Genomic DNA, 19,802 nt, shown 5'->3' with positions numbered 1-19,802 from the left:
GCCTACCTGTGTCTTGAAATCTTTTTTTTTTAATATTTGTTTATTTTTGAGAGACGGAGAGGGACAACATGACCAAGGGAGGGGCAGAGAGACAGGGAGACACAGAATCTGAAGCAGGCTCCAGGCTCTGAGCTGTCAGCACAGAGCCCATCGCAGAGCTTGAACTCATGAACCACAAGATCATGACCTGAGCAGAAGTTGGATGCTTAACTGACTAAGCCACCCAGGCTCCCCTGAAGTAAAGCTTGTACATACATAGTTAGGTCTTGCTTTTTTATCTATTCTGAAAAACCCCTTCTTTTCCATGGGAGTGTTTGGCCCATTAGCTTTTCAAGTCATTATTGATACGGTTTGATTTAAATCTACCTTTTTTGGGGGACACCTGGGTGGCCCAGTCAGTTCAGCATCCGACTCAGTTTCGGCTCAGGTCATGATCACACGGCTTCCTGGGTTTGAGCCCCCCATTAGGCTCTGTGCTGGCGGTGTGGATTCTGTCTCTCTCTCTGGCCCTCCCCCACTTATGCTGTCTCTCTCTCAAACTTAAAAAAAATTTTTAAATAAGTAAATAAATACCATTTTTTCACGCGTATTCTCTTCTGCTTTTTGTTCCTCTGTTTCCCTTTTGTCTTTCTTGAGTATATTTGAAATCTCCTTTTTGGAAATCCATTTATTCAGTACCTTTTATCTGTTTTCAATATTAAAAAAATTTAAAAAAATGTATATGTATAAGTGTATATATTACATATACATATATACATATTATGTATATACATATTATACATAGTATACACACATGCATATATATATATATTATATATATACATATGTTATTATATGTATGTATATGCATGTATACACGTATACACATATATAGGTGTATATGTATACATGTATATATGTATACATATATACATATAAAGTGATCTCTAGTCCTAACATGGGGCTTCAACTCACAACCCCAAGATGAAGAGTTGCATGCTTTACAGAGCCTGCCAGGCGCCCCTATCCATTACCTTTTAAACTCACCTTGTTGCATCTTTTTTGTTCATAGTTACAATTGTAATACACATCCTTAACCTTTCACAGTCTACTTAGAATTAATACTGATAACTTCAGGTAAAAGACAGTACATTATGTTGATTTATAAGAAATACAAATTGGTACAATGGATTACTACTTGGCAATGAGAAGGAATGAAATCATGCCATCTGTAGCAACGTGGATAGAACCAGGAGGTATTATGCTGAGTGAAATTAGCCAGAGAAAGACAGATATCATATGTTTTCATTCATATGTGGATCTTGGGAAACTTAACAGAATACTGTGGGGGAAGGGAGGGGGAAAAATAGTTACAAACAGAGGGAGGGAGGCAAACCCCAAGAGACTTCTTAAATACAGAGAACAAACTGAGGGTTGATGGCGGGGCAGGGGAGGGGAAAACGGGCGATGGACATTGAGGGCAATTGTTGGGATGAGCACTGGGTGTTGTATGTAAGCGATGAACCACGGGAATCTACCCCCAAAACCAAGAGTACTTTACACACTGTATGTTAGCCAATTTGACAATAAATTATATGTATTAAAAAAGAAAAGGACCCTGGCCTATAGTCCTTGGACATTCACTTTCAAATGGAGAGCTTTCCTCCTATTCCTCCTTTCTAATCTTATGGTCTAATAAACTTTTGCCTGCTGCTCAAAAAAAAAAAATGAAGAAGAAATACATGTTGGTTATCTACATGACTATTCATTGAATGAGTAAATATTTGGATGACCAAATATACATCCTTCAGATAAATTTGGTGTTCATCCACAGTTCCTAAAAATACTTTAAAGCCATGAAGGTGACATGGGTGTCTTATTACTAATGAAGGTGGCTTTTGGACCCCACCCAGTGGCAGGAGCTGGTTTTTGGGCGGACCAGCCATGTGATTGGAGGGTTCAGCCCCGCCCCCTGATCTCTGAGGAGAGGAGAGGGGCTGGAGGTTGAATCAGCCAGTGACTTCATCAGTCATGGCCATGTAATGAAAACTCCATAGAAACTCAAAAAGACAAGGTTCAGAGAGCTTCCGGGTTGGTGAACATGTGGAGATGTGGGTACCTCACCCTATGTTCTCTTCATCTGGCTGGTGATTCGTATCCTTCATCATTTCCTTCAATAAACTGGTAAACATAAGTGTTTCCTTGAGTTCTGAGCTGCTCTGGCAAATTCAGAGAACATAAGGAGTAGGTCCCGAGAGCCTCTTGATTGATAGCCACGCTGTCAGAAGTGGAGGTCACAATCTGGACTCGTGACTAGCATCCAAAGTCTAAGGAGGAAGTTGTTGGAACCTCTGGTCTGTAGCAGGTGGGTCAGAGGCACAGGAGACAGCCCAGGATTTGTGACTGGCATCTTAAGTGGGAGATGGGGGATGCGCTTGTAGAACTGAGCCCTTCACCTCCAGAAGCTGATGCTGTCTCTGGATAGTGTCAGAATTGGGTTGAATTCTTAGACACCCCGCTGGTGTCTGAGAATTGCTTGCTGGTGGTCTGTCTGGGGGATTCCCTTCCCCCCATGTTAGAATTGGGTCCCGGAACCTGAATAGAGTTGGTGTTAGGGGAGATAGAAGCTTTACCTACTGTATAGATCTGTTTCCTATCTCCCCACCTGTGTCTTTTATGGTACTTGACACTATAGATACCCTCTGTATTTAAATCCCACAATATTTTTGCTTTCACCAATCCTATATATTGGGAGCAGAATCTTCTCTGGTTATCCTGATAGCTATCATTTCTGATGTTCTCCATTCCTTGCTGAGGATCTAAGTTTCCCTCTGGTATCATTTACCTTCAACCTGAAAAAGAACTTCCTTCAGCATTTCTTGTAATGTATGTCTTCTCTGACTTAATTTGAATCATAACATGATGGCTGAGGCACAGAGCGGTGTTAGATTTTGTAAAAGGGGATAGAAAATACTTAGAGGAGAGCTCGCAGAGGAGAACCCACATGATACCTCCATGATCTCCTTGCCTTCTCCACCCTGTTTTACCCACCTTGCCGGAGATGCAGCCCGTGAATCTGCCTTCCTACTCTGTTCTGCCCTCCATATATCTGAGATGAATTTTATGGACGTTGATAGCCTCACTGGCCGTCCCTTCTGTTCCTTAATCATACCTTCTCTTTTCATTTAAGTTTCCAACCCTCCTTCCCTTCCCTTTTTTTTTTTTTAAGGTATTTATAATTTATTTCTTACAAAAAATAATTCTTCAGCATAAGTGTGTTTTCTGTGCTGTTTTTCTTTTATATCAACATGCGTACATGTAAATAATTAGCTATCATTCAAAATTTAACTGGGCCTCCTGCGGTTTTATTTGCTAGATCTGGCAGCCCTGCTCACAAATGACTGAGATAAAAGTTCCCTGGTGCCCCTTCGTCGTCTGTGGCTTCTATTGACAGGAAAAGGAAAGATGTCAGAAGCAAATGGCCTGGGCCACTCACCACCACACCCTCCTGCCTCTCTGAACAAGCATGCCCCCCGCCCCTTTCCTCCTGTTATGGTAGATCCTCTGGGCTCTTATCTAAGGCCAACCCCTTCAGTATGGTCCCTTCCCTCTTTGAGGACCTTCTGCATGAAGTGTCCCCTCTTTTCTGAGTTGTTCATTTTTCCCATTAACATGCAACGCGCTGTAGTATCTCCCATCTTAAACCGGCCTTTGTCCCGGGGTTTCCTTTCAGCCAGAACCCCATTTCCTTGTTTTCCTCTGTAGCAAAGCTCCCTTTTTTAAAACAAAAAAAATTTTTAATGTTTATTTATTTTTGAGAGACACAGAGCATGAGTGGGGGAGAGGCAGAGAGAGAGAGAGAGACAGAATCTGAAGCAGGCTCCAGGCTCCACATTGTCAGCACAGAGCCCAACGCGGGGGCTTGAACTCACAAACTGCAAGATCATGACCTGAGCCCAAGCCGGCGCTTAACCAACTGAGCCACCCAGGCGCCCCAATGTACCAAAGCTCCCTTAAAAGAACAGGCCGGGCCTGTCCCCTCGCCTCCCATTCTGTCTCGATGCAGCTCCAAATGGGCCTCGGTAACCAGTAGCCTCTTCATTGCTATCCCAGTAGTCACTCTCCATGTACCCTCTCCTTGGCGTCTCAGCATGGCAGGCAGAGCTGACAGTGTCCTCCTGTGAGAAACCATTTCTTCACTGGGCATCGGGACTTCATTCCCTCTTGCTTCCCCCTATTTCCCTGGCCATTTCCTATTTGTCTGTTTTCTTTATTCCTTCTCTTCCATCCTGACCTTTAAACATTTGAATGCCCTGGGTTCAGTGCTCCCGACTTCTCTCCACACTCGCTTCCCTAGGTGAGTGTAGGCATTCCCACCATCTTGAATGCTGTCTCTGTGCTGCTGACTTCAAAATTTCAATACCTGTCCTTGGTGTCCTCCCTGAACTCTAAACCTAAGTGCTCAGCTGCCTTTTCTGGTCTCCACATGGATGTCTAATAAACATCTCGGACTTAACATACTCAAACGGGTCTTAACTGTTTCTCCTTCCGGAGACTGCTCATCTGTTTGTTTGTTTCGGTTTTTTTTTTCCATCTCCGTAAACAATACTGACCATTCACCCAATTGGCTTGTGTCAAAAACCTTGACATTACCTTGACACCTCCCTTTCAAAAGTTAAACTTGAGTGTGGTTAACAAATGCTGTTGGCTTTATCTTGACAATATATCAAATGCCTAACCATCTTCCACCTCCTAAGTATCATCACTGTGGTCCAGGCTACCGCCTTCTCTTGCCTGGATTGTTTTGTCTCCTCTGTGATTTCCCTGCTTCCATCTCTGTCCCCCTCCCTCTTTGGAATCTTCTACACGGTGGGCAGGGTGCTCCTTTTAAAATGACAGTTACACTATATCATTCCTCTTCTCAAAATCTTTCATTGACCTCCCGCTGTACCTAGAATAGTAGCCAGCCCACACCCGGCCTGGTCAGTCCTTAGCCTTCTCTTGGAAGCTTCTTATCTCTCTTCTCCTTGCTCAGGCTGTTCCAGCCACACCGGCCTTGTTGTCCCTCTAGTGCGTCAGGTACGTTCTTATCTCGGATCTTCGCACTTGGCTTCATGCATGTAATGTTCTTCCCTAGATGTGTGCGTGGCTCACTTCGTCCCTTCACCCAGATGCCTGCTGGATCCCTGAGACACCTCAAAACAGCAGCTCCCCCCTCCCACCATATCCTGCCTTATTCCCTTAACTTCTACATCATTTCCTTTAAAGGCCTAAATTACTACTTGTCATTATCGAAACATTTCTTTAACCTTATCTCTTTATTTGGAGATGACTGTAGAGTCGCTTGCAGTTGTACGAAATAATGTAGACATCCGGTGTCCACCCTCCCCAGTGTCCCCCAGTGGTGACATCTTGGGTAGCAGTAATATGGTGTCACAACCAGGAAACTAACACTGATACAATCCACTGACTTTTCTTCAGATGTCACCAGTCTGACTTGCACTCATTTATGTGTATATTTAGTTCCATGTAATTTTAACACGTGGGGAGACTCATGTGGCCACACTGCCTTCAGTCAAGATAGAGAACCGTTCCAGCAAAGGGAACCCTCATGCTGTGCTCCCCCTTTCGTAGCCATAGCTTCCTCTCACCTTCTACCCCTCCCAGATCTTTTATACTGTCTATTTGTTCCCCAAAGTGTGGGAGCTTTATGTGGGTTTTCATTTTGGTTTTGGTTTTGGTTTTAGGTTTATTTTGAGAGAGAGTACATGCGAGCAGGGGCGGGGCAGAGAGAGAGAAAATCCCAAGCGGGCTCCACACTGTAAGCATGGAGCCTGAGGCAGGGCTCGAACGCATGAACCGTGCGGTCATGACCTGAGCCGAAACCAAGAATTGGGACGTTTAACCGACTGAGCCACCCAGGTATCCCGGGGGCTTTGTGTGTTTTATTCATTGTTGTAACTCTAGCACCTAGAAAGGAGTGCCTGTCATGTCTAGGTCTAGCACCTAGAAAAAAGGGCCAACATGTTTGTTAAATGTGGGTCATAAAGAAATACTCCCGTGAGAAACAAACTTTGCAGGAGGAAGCTTTGCCTTGTTTGCAGGCACACACAACATATAAATGTTTTGATTTGATAATCTTTCCTCTTCTCATCCCATCTTCTCCCTCCCACCACCCTTGCATCCTGAGATACCTCTGACTCCAGCAGTAAAATTGGTCCTCAGTCGTTGTTCAACTCAGGTTAGTTTTATGGTGTAAGTCTTGGGTGTTGTGAGTGAAGGCAGGCTAACAGTCAGTCGCTCTGTTTTGCAAGCACCGTCTTAGATTCGTGGGAGCCAAAACTCTTCACTTACCTTTACCCTCAGTAGTTAGCAAGTTGTGACCATTGCCACTTCTCTGTCTTCTTTTTATATATCCAAATGAAATTCCAGATATCATTCCCCAAGCAGGATATATTAGGGTCAAATTCTTTCTTTCTTTCTTTCTTTCTTTCTTTCTTTCTTTCTTTCTTTCTTTCTTTCTTTCTTTAAGTTTCTTTATTTATTTTTGAGAGAGAATGAGTGCGGGGCAGGGGCAGAGAGAGGGGGAGACAGAGAATCCCAAGCAGGCTCCACGCCGTCATTGCAGAGCCCAACGACCCCACACAGTCGATCCCCTGACCGTTAGATCACAACCTGAGCTGACAGCAGGAGTCGGGCATTTAATCGACTGAGCCACCCAGGCGCCCCTAGGGTGGAATTACTTGTAGCACGTTATTATTCTCTTTGCAAATACATGATGTTTTTGGTGTGGAACAACCTGATTCAGATGTCTTCTACGTCTCTTGTTTACGTGTTTACTCGGAAGGAGTCAAGGTTGCTGAGTGTGTAGAGGGTGAAAGATCAAGTGTTGCTGTTTCCCTTGACAACTTGACGGAAGTGAGCACAGACACCACTCCTGAAGGCAGGTCACTGGTCACTCCACTCTGCAAGAGGGACGTTGCATCCTCTGAGACCTTCGTACTTCGTTCGGTGCTAAAGAAACCCTCTGTTAACCTGTTTCTAGAAAGCCTCCAGGTAAGTTGAGAGCTACTTGTCCTAAAACGAATGGAATAAAAATTCATTTTGGTTTAAAACAGCACGAGAAATCTGATGTTAAAATCCAGGCTGCAGGCGCCTGGGTGGCTCAGGCTGAGCCTCCGACTTCGGCTCAGGTCATGATCTCACGGTTCTTGGGTTTGATCCCCGCGTCGGGCTCTGTGCTGACAGCTCAGAGCCTGGAGCCTGCCTTGGATTCTGTGTACCCACCTCTCTCTGCCCCTCCCCCCACCCATGCTCTGTCTCGCTCCGTCTCTCAAAAATAAATAAATGTTAAAAAAACAAAAAAAAAAAAATCCAGGCTGTAAATGCTGTGAGAAGTTTGAATGGCTGGGCTCTGGAGTCCAGGTGCCCGGTTTCAAACTCTGACTCTGAAGTTTAAGAGCTGGGCAAATTCTGTAACCTTTTTTGTACCTTGGTTTCATCTCTGCAAGGATGGCTAATTTGAGCAGAGGAAGTGGAATAATAATAGGAAATTAGCACCAGTGCCCGGCAAACGAGAGGTAATTTTTTTTCCAATCCGTACGCATTTAAATATATACCCATGCCTACACATCTCTTTCTTTTCTGTTTTCTCTTTTAAAGTTTATTTATTTATTTTTGAGGGAGAGGGCGCGTGTGTGCCCGCAAGTGGGGAGGGGCAGAGAGAGAGGGAGACAGGAGATCGAGAATCCCGAACTCAAGAACCGTGAGATCGTGACCTGAGCCGAAATCAAGAGCCAGACTCTTCACCGACTGAGCCACCCAGGCGCCCTGCCTACACATCTGTTTCTAAAGCCAAAGTAAAGTAGTACCTTCTATTTACAGACGTAGTTATGGTCAGTGGTTATTTAACTGTTTAACAGTTTTTCTGGTTGAAGAGCTCTATACAGGGCTGCTTATTCATATCCTATGTATTTGGTTTCTTTTCAAACAGGCTTAGCATCTTCATGATCCTTATAACTCTTACTGATTAACGACGTTACGTAGCAAACATCCAGTCCTACCACGAAAATTATGTGAAGATTTTTATAATTGATCTTTTTACTAAGCTCTCCAAAGTTTGTAGGTGTATACACTTTGAGTTGTTTGCTAATTTTCACGGTTGTTTTGATTATAAACAAATGTAAAACTTCACAAGAATTTTATTTTCTAAGTTCACTTATTTCACAAATAATGGGCGTTTTCCTGGTCAGGAAAATGAAATGGACTTGAGAGACAGTTGCTCAAGGAGGGTTGTTTGGGGGCAGGGCATTTGCTTAGAGAAGGAGGGGCTTTTGGAATGGGTGCACTGGAGAAAATGAACAGCTCTAGAGAACAAGGACTGGTCCAGGGTTTGGGAAGCAGATGATGGTTTGGAGGTGACTCATGCAGCCCACGGCCCTGGCGCTCCCCTGCTTCCCTCCAGTGGCCCTGTGTTGAGTTTTGCCTTGTTTGGTGATTCAGGACTTGCGCTGTCCCTTCCTCACGAACTCTATAATCTCTTGGGGAAGCAGAGAGGGACAGATACTACCTTCTTTCCTTGCTCCTAAATCAGGAATATAGTAATGGGGACAGGAGATTTACACACTTAAAAAAAGTCTGTTTCCCATACTTAAGAGACAAAACACCCTATTATGCCATTCACCTGTTTTCTTGTTTTTGTGCAATTTTTACACCTATAGTTAGCCTGATCTGACACCATCCATAGTACATCATACCTCTAGCCACTCATATTTTCCTTAACTTCATTTGCTAGATTAAAAATGATGGAATGCGGGGCGCCTGGGTGGCTCAGTCAGTTAAGCGGCCGACTTCAGCTCAGGTCACGATCTCACGGGGCTCATGAGTTCGAGCCCCGCGTCGGGCTCTGGGCTGATGGCTCAGAGCCTGGAGCCTGCTTCCGATTCTGTGTCTCCCTCTCTCTCTGCCCCTCCCCCGTTCATGCTCTGTCTCTCTCTGTCTCAAAAATAAATAAAACGTTAAAAAAAAAAAATTAAAAAAAAAATAAAAATGATGGAATGCATTCAGCCCATGTTATGGATTTCTGTTCTTTAATTTTCTCCTAAAATACGATTTACTAAAGTAATATAAAGAGAGTCCAGGTTTTCTTGTGGCTAATGTCACTAAGCCAGAACAGTTATGAAAGCAAATGTAATCTGCGACACTACATAGTATTTATTACCTTTGGCAGAAGAAAGTTCAAAGTGACCATTCCTAATGACTGTGAGTGTGCATTTATATGCGTAAAATTATTCATTGATGTTTATTTTGTTTAGGAACACTGTGACAATCTCTGTGATGACAGGACTCATCCGAGCTTAATCTCAAATCTTGCAAACTATTGCAAAGAACAAACAACAGGTAAGAAATCCACACTTATTTGGAAGCCTGAGGATACCATTTTCTTGTAAAACTCTGTGCTAGTATGTGGTATTTTCAATGATCTGCTAAATGCCTCGATGCTTTGGAAATTACATGGGAATGAACAGTTGGTTGGAGTCTCAGAATTGGTCTGTTCATTTCATCTGCCCGTTTGTACTTAATGGTAACACTTAAAGGAAATTAATATTCCAATTTTGTAAACTTCCAAGATACTCATGCAAAATTTACTTTAAAATCTATTACTGTATTGTAATTAGAAATACTGCTTACCTTCTCCATTTTGAATTTTTTTTCTCTACAAACAGTATTTACTATTATACAAATAATAGCTGCTAAAAGATTCTAGGATACGTACTTTAGATAAGAAATGTAGCCTAATTTTTTATCTACCCATTCATTCTCTATAGAAGGTCAAGAAAATTGTAAAGTGCCAGCCTTTCTAAATGTCAGGAAGAGGAAGAGAGTTACTTTTGGAGAGGATCTAAGCCCTGAGGTGTTTGATGAGTCTTTGCCAGCAAATACTCCGTTGCGTAAAGGAGGAACACCCGTTCGCAAAAAGGATTTGAGTAATGGCAGTCCCCTGCCGCTCGAGCAATCACCAGTTCCTGCACAGTTATCACAACCAGATTTTGATGACAAGGGGGAGAATCTTGTAAGTGTGCAAAGTGTGGAGCAAACTTGTTTATATTTTCATCAGACCTCACCTGTTTTGTGTGAACAGTAATTATGCTTTGAAATCATGAAATGGACTAGATGTGTCATGGTATAATTTAATGCACTTGTATAGGTAGGTTCCCCCCCACCGCCCTGCCCCGCCCCATCCTGTGCTCATCCCGACAAGTGCATGGGTTATTCTCTGCTGTCTCCTACTTGCAGGGTTCCTTGTACATAGAATGTTTCGTGGAGCTGAAATACTGTGGACTGTAGGGTGTACCGTTGCTTTATGTATCACCAGGAGAGAAGGCTAGACCGTAAGCTCTGACGCCCCATGAATTTGTAAGATGCGCTCAGATTTCAGAGGAGGAAAGATGTGAAAGAGCACCAGTCTTAGAACTGATATGCTGTAAATATACACTTGTTTCCTTCAGCTGAATTTCTGTAGGGAGAATTACTGGATGAAAGAAGAGGAATGCGTTTCACCTTTTTGATACATATTGGTGAACATCCAGAAAGTGTACCAGTCTGGACTCAATAGCAGTATAAATGGTTTTATTTTACCATACTCTGTAAACCCTGGGTATTAACTGTACTTTTTTTAATAGCTTAATGGAAAAAGATGACTTGAAAACTTCTAGTTTTTACTAGTGAGGTTTGAACATTTTTCATACGTTTGTGAGCCATTTGAATTTCTTCTCTAGAGAATTGCCTGTTTTTATATTGGGACCATCATTCGTTCTCTCCCTGGCCTATTACACTTTGAAATAAGAATACTCCACTGTCAGCCAAGATGGAGTCAAAGGGACCTGATTTATGTTTTCATAAGAAACAACTAAAAGAAAAACCCCCCAGAAAACACACAGAACAGTGGTTCTCAGACATTGAACATCAGGAAGCATAGGATAGTAATCCCTGAGAGAGGGGAACAAGTGAGGCAAGCTGTACGAGAGCCCCAATTTACTGCCTGGGCTGGACTGCCAGGCCACTGCACAGGAAGGGCTTCCCTTGGCGGAGCCTGGTGGTCTCCGTGAGTTGAGGGGATGGGAGTTAGGGTCTGGGAAAGTGTAGGAGGCTAGAGCTTATAGCAGAGTACCAGAGAGGAGAGAGCTGCACAGAGAGCTTTGGAGATCTGCAAAGGGTCTCACTTGAATCTGTAGCTGAGCACTGGTCACCATGAACTTGTAAGTAAACTGCCCGAGGCCAGGGAAATGACTACCCAGATGGAACAGAGGGAACAATCCCTAGGGTTCACAGAGGGGCAGTAGTAGTGTTCCCAGCAACCTGAGTGGTAGAAAAACCTTATAATTCACAGCACATCAGACACTCAGGAGAGTATTGCCTCACTAGTAGAACAGAATTAGATGAAAAGCCTAGCAGAGTTTAAAAGCTTTGAAAGGATACCACTTTTCTCCAAGTAACTTTACTGCATTGTCTAACAAAGATCAAGAATAGCAAAACTATCCAGTGTCAAACAGTGTTACCTTCAAAATGTCTGACATTCAATTAAAAACTAATAGATGTGTAAGAAAAGGTGCCCCCATAATAAAGAGGAAAATCAATCAATAAAAGTAGACCCGGAAATTACACATATGGTAGAATTTATAGACGGAGGCATTGAAAGTTTTTTTAATCTATCTTTCCTATGTTCAAGGAGGTGCAGGAAAGATTGAGCTTGTTAAGAACATGAAATATAGAAAAGATCCAACTTGAACTCTGAAAATTATAATCTCTGGGAAGAAAATTAGGTTGAATGAGATTAATAGCACATTAGAGACTGCAAAAGAAAAGATTACCAAACTTAAAGGTACAACAATAGAAATTATTTTGCATGAAAGAATAAAAATGACTGAGCAAAAGTGAGCAGTTGGTAAGCTGGGACAACTTTAGGTGGCATAATATACATGTAATTAGAGTCCCAAAGGAGAGGAGAGATCAGACAGAACAGAAAAAAAAAAAAAAAAAAAGTTTGAAACATAATGATGGAAAATTTTCCAATTTGATAAAATGATAAACTCACAGATCCTGAAGTCTAGCAAATTCCCAGCACAGGAAACATGGAATAGTATGCAAAGACACATCATTGCTTAGAATCAGTGATATATGGCCTGCAAGGAACCAGAGTAAAAAGACACATGACATAAAAAACAACAATATGAGAAGCAGTAGACCTCTCATTAGAAACTGTGCAAGCCAGAAGACAACACAGCAGCATCTTTTGAAGACGTACTTAATTACTTGGAGCAAAAAGCCAAATAATAGCAACAACAAAAACTTGTCAACCTAGAATTCTATATCCAGTGAAACTATATTTCAAAACAAAGGTGAAGAACAGGCTTTTTCAGACATATGGAAGCTGAGAGAATTCATTATTGTAGCAGGGTAGCATTAGGGAAGTCCCTTCATCAGGAAGAGAATGGTTCCAGATGGAAATCTAGCAAAGGAATGAAGAGCATTGAAAATGCTATAAACACGTGGGTGAATGTAGCACACTTTAATCTCTATAAAAAATTGTTTAAGGCAAGAATAACTAGTGTATTGTTTGGTTTATAACCTAGTTAGTGAAATATACAACAAAAGTAACATGGTATGGAAGCTGGGAGGGGTTTTTAACCTGGACGCAAAGTGGTGTAAGTTAAAGATGAAACCCTAAACCCTGTAAACCCTAAACAACAAACAAAACAACAACAAGAATGTATGGGATGCACCTAAAGCAGGCTTAGAGGGGAATAAAGCCTGTATTTCAACATAAAGAGACAAATTGGTGATCTCAACTTCCACTTTAAGAAACTGACAAAAGCAATTAAAGCCAAAGTAAGCAGAAGGACTTAATAAAGATAAATGCAGAACTCAGTGAAGTGAAAAAGAAAAGCAATAGAGAAAAGTCGTTGAAATAAAAAGATTATGCCTTAAAACAATAATATGAGTAAACTTGTAATCAGACTGTTCAGGGAAGAGGGAAGATACTCCAACTACCAATATAAGGAATGAGCGGTGACTATACATTCTAACAGTTATTATTAGAAGGCTCATACAGATAAAAGGATAATCAGGAAGTATTATGAAAAACTTACTGCCAATAAATTCAACAATTTAGATAAACTAGACCTATGTCTTGAAAAACACCAACTACCCAGTCTCACTTGAGAAGAAATCCCTTACCTCATCCTCCCTATATCAACCGAAGAAATTGCAGTTGTAGTCAGAACCTTCCCACGTAGAAAACTGCGTGTCCAGATGATTTTGCTACTGAATTCTACCAGACACTTAAGGAAGAGCTCATTCTGCAGACTCTTTCAAACAAATTGAGGAGGTGGGAGTAATTCCCAGTTCATTAATGTCAGCATTAACCTGACACCGTAGTCAGACATTATCTTTTTATTTTTGATTTTTTTCAGTTTTCAGAATTTTTAGGAACTATTTAAAAACACTAGTCACGACTCCATGAATTAAACATGTATTCATTAAATGTAAACATTCCATTCTTTTTTTTCCTTTTAAATATGTATTTCATAATCAGACATTTTTAAGAACACTATAATCCAGTATCCTCATGAACATAATACATAGAGATACTACATCATGACCAAGTGAGATTTAACCCAGAGATGCAAAGTTGGTTTAATATTTGAAAAACAAGCTGTAATGCACCACATTAAACTAGGAAAAGCCATTTCTGGGGAAAACAAAAAAAACCTCTATGCCAAACTAATGATTAAAGACAAGTTTCTTCAAAGTCACAAGTTTTTTTCTATGAGAAACCAACAGCTACCATCATACTAGCAATGTGGTTCTGCATTTATAGTGTCATTTTCTCTGAATTTCCCCTGAATAATATTGAAATGTTAGGTTGTGTTTATTAATGGAATGCCCTATTTATTTTAAAGTTAAGATGTGTGATTTTAAATAAACCAAAGAGTAACTTGTTAGTGGATCATTATGGCTACTTTCACTTAATGTTTAATTTTTATTTGTTGGATTGTAGTTAATAAACATAGTTTCATTAAAGATGGATAAATATTATAAAATGTGTTTATATCTAATATCTTTGTTTGCTTTGACTGTTTCTCTTTTACTGATTTCTCATCTTTATGATTATTACAATTCCACCTACAAAAGTCCTTATTTTCTTTTGGGCACATATGTCCACTGAATTTAAGGATGCCTAATTTCTGCTCTTGTTTTTCTTTGTTCAGGAAAACATAGAACCTCTTCAGGTGTCATTTGCCGTTCTGAGTCCTCTTAATAAGTCTTCAATCTCTGAGACTCTTTCAGGTAGTAACTTTTTTTTTAATCTTATAATCATACAAGTGTCATTTTCAGTATGTGTCAATATGAAACTAAATCTCCTTAATTCATTTTAAAATTTTTATTTTTATTATAATAATGCATGTTTGGTTTAAAAAACCAAATAGTATTGGGGCACCTGGGTGGCTCAGTCGGTTAAGCATCTGACTTCGGCTCAGGTCACGATCCCACGGTTTGTGAGTTCGAGCCCCATGTTGGGCTCTGTGCTGACAGCTCAGGGCCTGGAGCCTGCTTCTGATTCTGTGTCTCCCTCTCTCTCTGCCCCTCCCCTGCTTGTGCTCTGTCTCTCCAAAAAAATAAATAAATAAACATTAAAAAAATAAAAAAAATAAATGGTACAGGAAAGCTTCTAAGAAGCCTCTTGCCCATCCAAGTCTCATATCTTTTAATCACCCACATTGAACTTCCATAGATAGGTAGTGCCATTTTTCAAGTCACTGCAGGCAGTGCAGTTGCCCTCTCAAGTCTTAATTATCAGTAGTAGGCTCCTTTTGTTGAGTGATCTGGATCGTATGGGTCTTTTTTCAGTATCCAGACCTGTTCACCAACATTAACTTGGCCTTTTGGACACATGCACTTTTCAAGGTCTCTGGCTTTTTTATGATCATGATAAGGCAAACCAGGACTTAGATGACAAATGTTATGGGAAAAGCACTTAGGACGGGAACCATTATTCGTGTCTCTCCCCCTTGATCAGAGTCCTTTAGTGGCTTCTCATTAGCTAGACAACACGAACCAGGTTCATGGGTGCAGAATCCAAGACCTGTAGTGCAAACTTAGAGCTAAGCTTGGAAGCATAGTCTATCATATTCTAAAGACTGTGTGCTCTTTAACACACATTATACTTCCTTTCATTTACACCATTAAAAGTGGTCAGATGAAAAATTACTTGAATTTTGTAAATTACAATAGTTATTTTCAGGATCATCTTAATGCCCTCCATTGCAATTTTATTGTACAAAATGTAGCTTGGGATAAATGGATGCCATCAGTGAAAATATGGTATTTCCTATAATATGATTTAATCTGTTATCTTAGGGTAATATGCTGTCTCTGTGGAAAGTGGTGATGGTTTCTGGGTGTTGAGGGAACTTAAAATTTTAAAGCACGTTTTTGAATCTCAAAATTTATTCTTGGTAATTATTTATGCTTAGATACTATGTTATGCTAAAAGCAAAGGTGGGTATCCATAAGAGTACCCAGTGTATCCAGAAAATTACGGCTCTTACGACTTTATGTTAAGCTACCCTAATTTTGCTTGTGTCTTACTCATCAGGCATTGATACCTTTAGTTCTTCAAATAACCATGAGAAAACAGCCTCCCATAAAGTTGGTAGAATAACACGGGCCTCTAACCGAAGAAGTGTAAGTGTTTGTATTTGGCACAGTATATTTGTTTTTAAATCTTACTATAGATTTTTTGTTTTTATGGTCAAATTACTATGGGTAAAAACTTGATTTGATTGCAGTCATTAACAGTTAATACCTACGTAGCAGATCACCACGGTAATGGCTCTTTTTCTGATTTGATTTTAATTTTATTAGAAGAAAAATACAGTAAAACAAGATGCTATCAGAATTTGTGTTATGTGGAAGGTAATCTGTTTGGAATGTTTCTTTAGGATCTGTGTGGTTTTATGAATTTTATTGAGGTACACAGTGGAGAAGAGTAGCGTGTAAATAACAGAGCCAGAAAATGGCATAATTGTACCTTTTTACAAAAATATTTCATTTTGTTTTTTTTTTTTTTTTTCAACGTTTTATTTATTTCTGGGACAGAGAGAGACAGAGCATGAACGGGGGAGGGGCAGAGAGAGAGGGAGACACAGAATCGGAAACAGGCTCCAGGCTCCGAGCCATCAGCCCAGAGCCCGACGCGGGGCTCGAACTCACGGACCGCGAGATCGTGACCTGGCTGAAGTCGGACGCCTAACCGACTGCGCCACCCAGGCGCCCCTCATTTTGGTTTTTAACACTGGGTTTTAACACTTTCTAGTAGGAGCATAACTCCCATTGAATGTGTGTCTTTTCCTATTTTATTATATAATTAGGTAAAGTTGGATTTTTATTTAAATTCGTAAATATACGATATTACCATTATAGGGCTTGTCGCTGATACTGTTGGGTGATAAAGCCAGAATTCAAATTTAGATAATCTAAATGCATATTTCCCCTCATAACTCAACAGCAGTTAGCTGCTAAATTGTAGATGCTTAATACATATTTGGTAAATAGGTAAATCAACTAATCTTAAACTTTTTTTCTTCCTTAATGGGCAGAATGCATATGCTTCTTTGGGTCTGTGTTTAATAAGATCAGAAATTGGTAATTCCTATTCTCCCCCATGCGAGTTTAAGCTGGTTAAAATGCTTCTAATGGAATTTGTGAATTAAGAGGAACTGGGATAGAAAACGGTAGAAGTAGTGTGGGAGGAAAAATAAATGTGAAAAACATATCAAAATGTAACTGTTTTATGGTTATCCCTACTTTAAATTTTTTTATAGCAATTGATCACTTTTGCAGAAGAGGAGGTTTGCAACTTACTTCATACAGAAGCTCAGCCCTGTAAAGAAAAGAAAATTAATAGGAGGAAATCTCAGGAAAGCAAGCACACAGAAAGAGTGCGTCCTAAAAAGAACCAAGTAAGTGTGTGTTTAAACACATAATAAGAATAGAAGTGGTATGTTTCTTTGTTGTATGGTTAGGAAAGCATGGAAAGAAATTTTTTTCCAGTTAACATTGGACCGAGAGTATTAAAATCATCACAGAATAGAAAGGACCATAAGCAATTATGTACTCAGTTATAATTACCCGAGGACCGTTTTTGTATCTTCGTCATTGTGTTACGTACATTAGCCCAGTAAAACGCTGGCACTCAAATGTTAAGTTGATTTTTCCCTTTGAATCTGATCCAACCTCAGCCTTTGAGAGGATTCCTCCAATTTCTTAGACAAAGGTGAGTGGACCATCTGCCACTTGTGTGGCTTTGCTTCTGCCAGTGGCTGGCTCAATCTCTTCCCCATGTTTAAGGAAGAATTGAGAAACTGGCTCTGTGTCTTTCTCAACACTTCAAGGCCTGTGCTGGCTCAGGTGACGTCACTGTCTCGTCAGGGATAGCGAGTGCAGCACCTTAACCCAGTCACCAGACCCCTTTCGCTTGGGTGATCCGGACCTTCCTCTGCCACACCCCGCCCGCAGCTTGCTAGTACCCTTCCCACTTCCAGTAGTGCATGTTCTATGTCCCGTTCCCTGACCCCCGGCTGCCGGCGCATCCCGCCTCCTCATTCCCTTACTCACGTCCCTCGTCCGGTATCAGCGGTCTTCTGGCCCCTCTGTGTACCCTCCAGCAGGCAGGCATCCCGTCATCTCCTGTGTTTCCTGTTCGCCCCAAACTGCGTGAGCTGTTTCACCAGCTCTTGTCAGTAACCTCAGTTCTCTGCCCCTTTTCATTCCATTTCAACTCTGGATTAATCCATTATCCCCTCTCCCATCTAACACTGCTGCTGGAGAGACCCACACAGGTGCTCCTAAGGTAGAGTCATAGTTCCAGGTGTTACCTGAAGTCTGGTGTATCATTTTCTACCTCTTCCCTTTAAGTATTTTCCCAAGATATTGAGTAGCTTAGTAAGTAAAATCCGGGACAACCTGCCGCCTCAGCAGCGTTTGACATAATTGAGAGCGGCCTTTACAGTCTCTGTTAAAGGTTTATTTTCTTTCACCCACCCTTAGTTTGTATTCCCTAGAGTTCTACTCTTTGCCTTTCCAAATTGTATATTTTCTGGGTGATGTCCTAGGCAGCATGGTTGGTGCCTCCCAAATCTTTCTGATCTAGAAACATGTTGAGCAGCCTACTAGACTTCTCTTCTTAAACCATCCTGTAAGCACCTGCACTATCCACTTTTTGAAAACTAAAGTAACTCGCCAATATTACCCCAACACCCTCCCCCTGCAAAACAGTCAGTAAACTTCCATCCCGTTCCATTCAACAAAAACTGGCTTAAACACGGCCCAAACATCTGCCGTTTAGGAAAGCCAGGAAAAACTGGAAGTTTTCCTGGCTCAGTCCCTCTTTTAGGTCACACTCCATTGAGAGATCCCCTTGCTGAAAAAAATAAACCTAAGTTCATAAGTATGCATATACATCTTATATTATTGCATCAGAAATTGATTTTCTTCATACTCTTTAAAAAGCACTGTTACAAAGAATGTACGCATACTTCTTCACATAAAATCAATAGTCAGAAAGTTCAAGGAGGGTTGAGCAGTAAAGTTTGTTTCAACCCCTCTCGGGACCCCACAGAATCAAAATAATTGATAGAATCAAACGACTAGACTCAGAATAGCAGTGAGAAGAGGAAGGGAGGAGGGATATTACCCAACAGATGACAGCCTTCAGTGAATCTCTAGAAGACAGTGGATGATGGCACACTGACAGAAGAAAGAGGTAAAGTTACAGCCCAGAATGTGCTCAGAGGGAGCCAGAGAGCCATTAGGAGCCAGCTTGCCCATAGGGATCCCAGAAGACTCTGGGCCCAGTAAACAGAGTGGTGGCGAGAGTGGGAAACAGTAATGGAGACAGTCTGCACCAGTTAGCACCTCACCGCCTTCTCCCTCCTTGTTCTCCCATCCCAGGCTCCGAGCTGTCAGCACAGAGCCTGACACGGGGCTCAAACTCACGGACCATGAGATCATGCATAACCTGAGCCGGAGTCAGATGCTTAACCCACTGAGCCAAGTGCCCCTCATTTGGCCTTTTATTTATTTATTTTTGTTTTCAAGTTTATTTATTTATTTATTTATTGTGAGCCAATTTGACAATAAATTATATTAAAAAAAAAAAAAAGTATGTTTTCTAGTGCTAGGAATCCTCTACAGGAGGCGCCCCAGGAGAGGAATACAGAGCGTTGTCCTTGGCAGAGCAATGAAAAACGTTTACACAGTCAGAACGTAAATGCTATTTGTTTTCAACTAAGGGCAAAGCTTTAAGAACTTGATTGTCATGCAAGACGATGATCCAAATGTAGCTACTAGCAGAAGGTGAGAAAGTGGGTAGAGAAGGTGGAAATGAGGGCATTAACATTACAGTAGAGGGGTTAACCGTGCAGGTTCTGGAGCAGACAACCTGGGTTCTAAATTCTGGCTTGACCACTTCCCACCAGTGGAATGGCGGGAAAGATTCTTGATTTCTCTGTTGGTTTTAAAATAAAGGCAAGAACGGTACATCGTTTGTGAGCTTCTTGTGTGCGTGTAATGAGTTAATACGTGTAAAATGCTTAGAACAGTGCCTGGCCATAGCAAGCACTATGGCTGTTAAAATCACATTCAGAACCTTGTGAGGCAAAATTTGAATTGGAAGTATCAGTTTGGACTCATGTCTTTTTTCTTTTCAAAAGATTTCCTGGCAGTGAGCACCTCTGACACCTAGATTGCCCTTTCTTTTC

General features: G+C 41.2%; 1 protein-coding gene across 3 annotated transcripts in view; it reads left to right on the top strand.

The window, feature by feature from the left end:
- Positions 1-19,802, top strand: part of CDCA2 (cell division cycle associated 2) — a 53,390-nt gene that overhangs the window by 20,112 nt on the left and 13,476 nt on the right. For all 3 annotated transcript variants that reach the window (XM_086703423.1, XM_086703422.1, XM_086703425.1), the window contains 6 exons: positions 6,827-7,035; positions 9,294-9,378; positions 9,807-10,051; positions 14,250-14,328; positions 15,638-15,726; positions 16,866-17,003. In XM_086703423.1, the coding sequence (XP_086559549.1) occupies positions 6,827-7,035; positions 9,294-9,378; positions 9,807-10,051; positions 14,250-14,328; positions 15,638-15,726; positions 16,866-17,003 (845 nt within the window). The remainder of the gene's footprint in view (positions 1-6,826; positions 7,036-9,293; positions 9,379-9,806; positions 10,052-14,249; positions 14,329-15,637; positions 15,727-16,865; positions 17,004-19,802) is intronic.

Source organism: Puma concolor, chromosome B1 (genome assembly GCF_028749965.1).
Source record: "Puma concolor isolate L17-30 chromosome B1, mPumCon1.1.hap2, whole genome shotgun sequence".
Lineage (NCBI taxonomy): Eukaryota > Metazoa > Chordata > Mammalia > Carnivora > Felidae > Puma > Puma concolor.
This window is presented reverse-complemented; position numbering and strand designations above follow the sequence as displayed.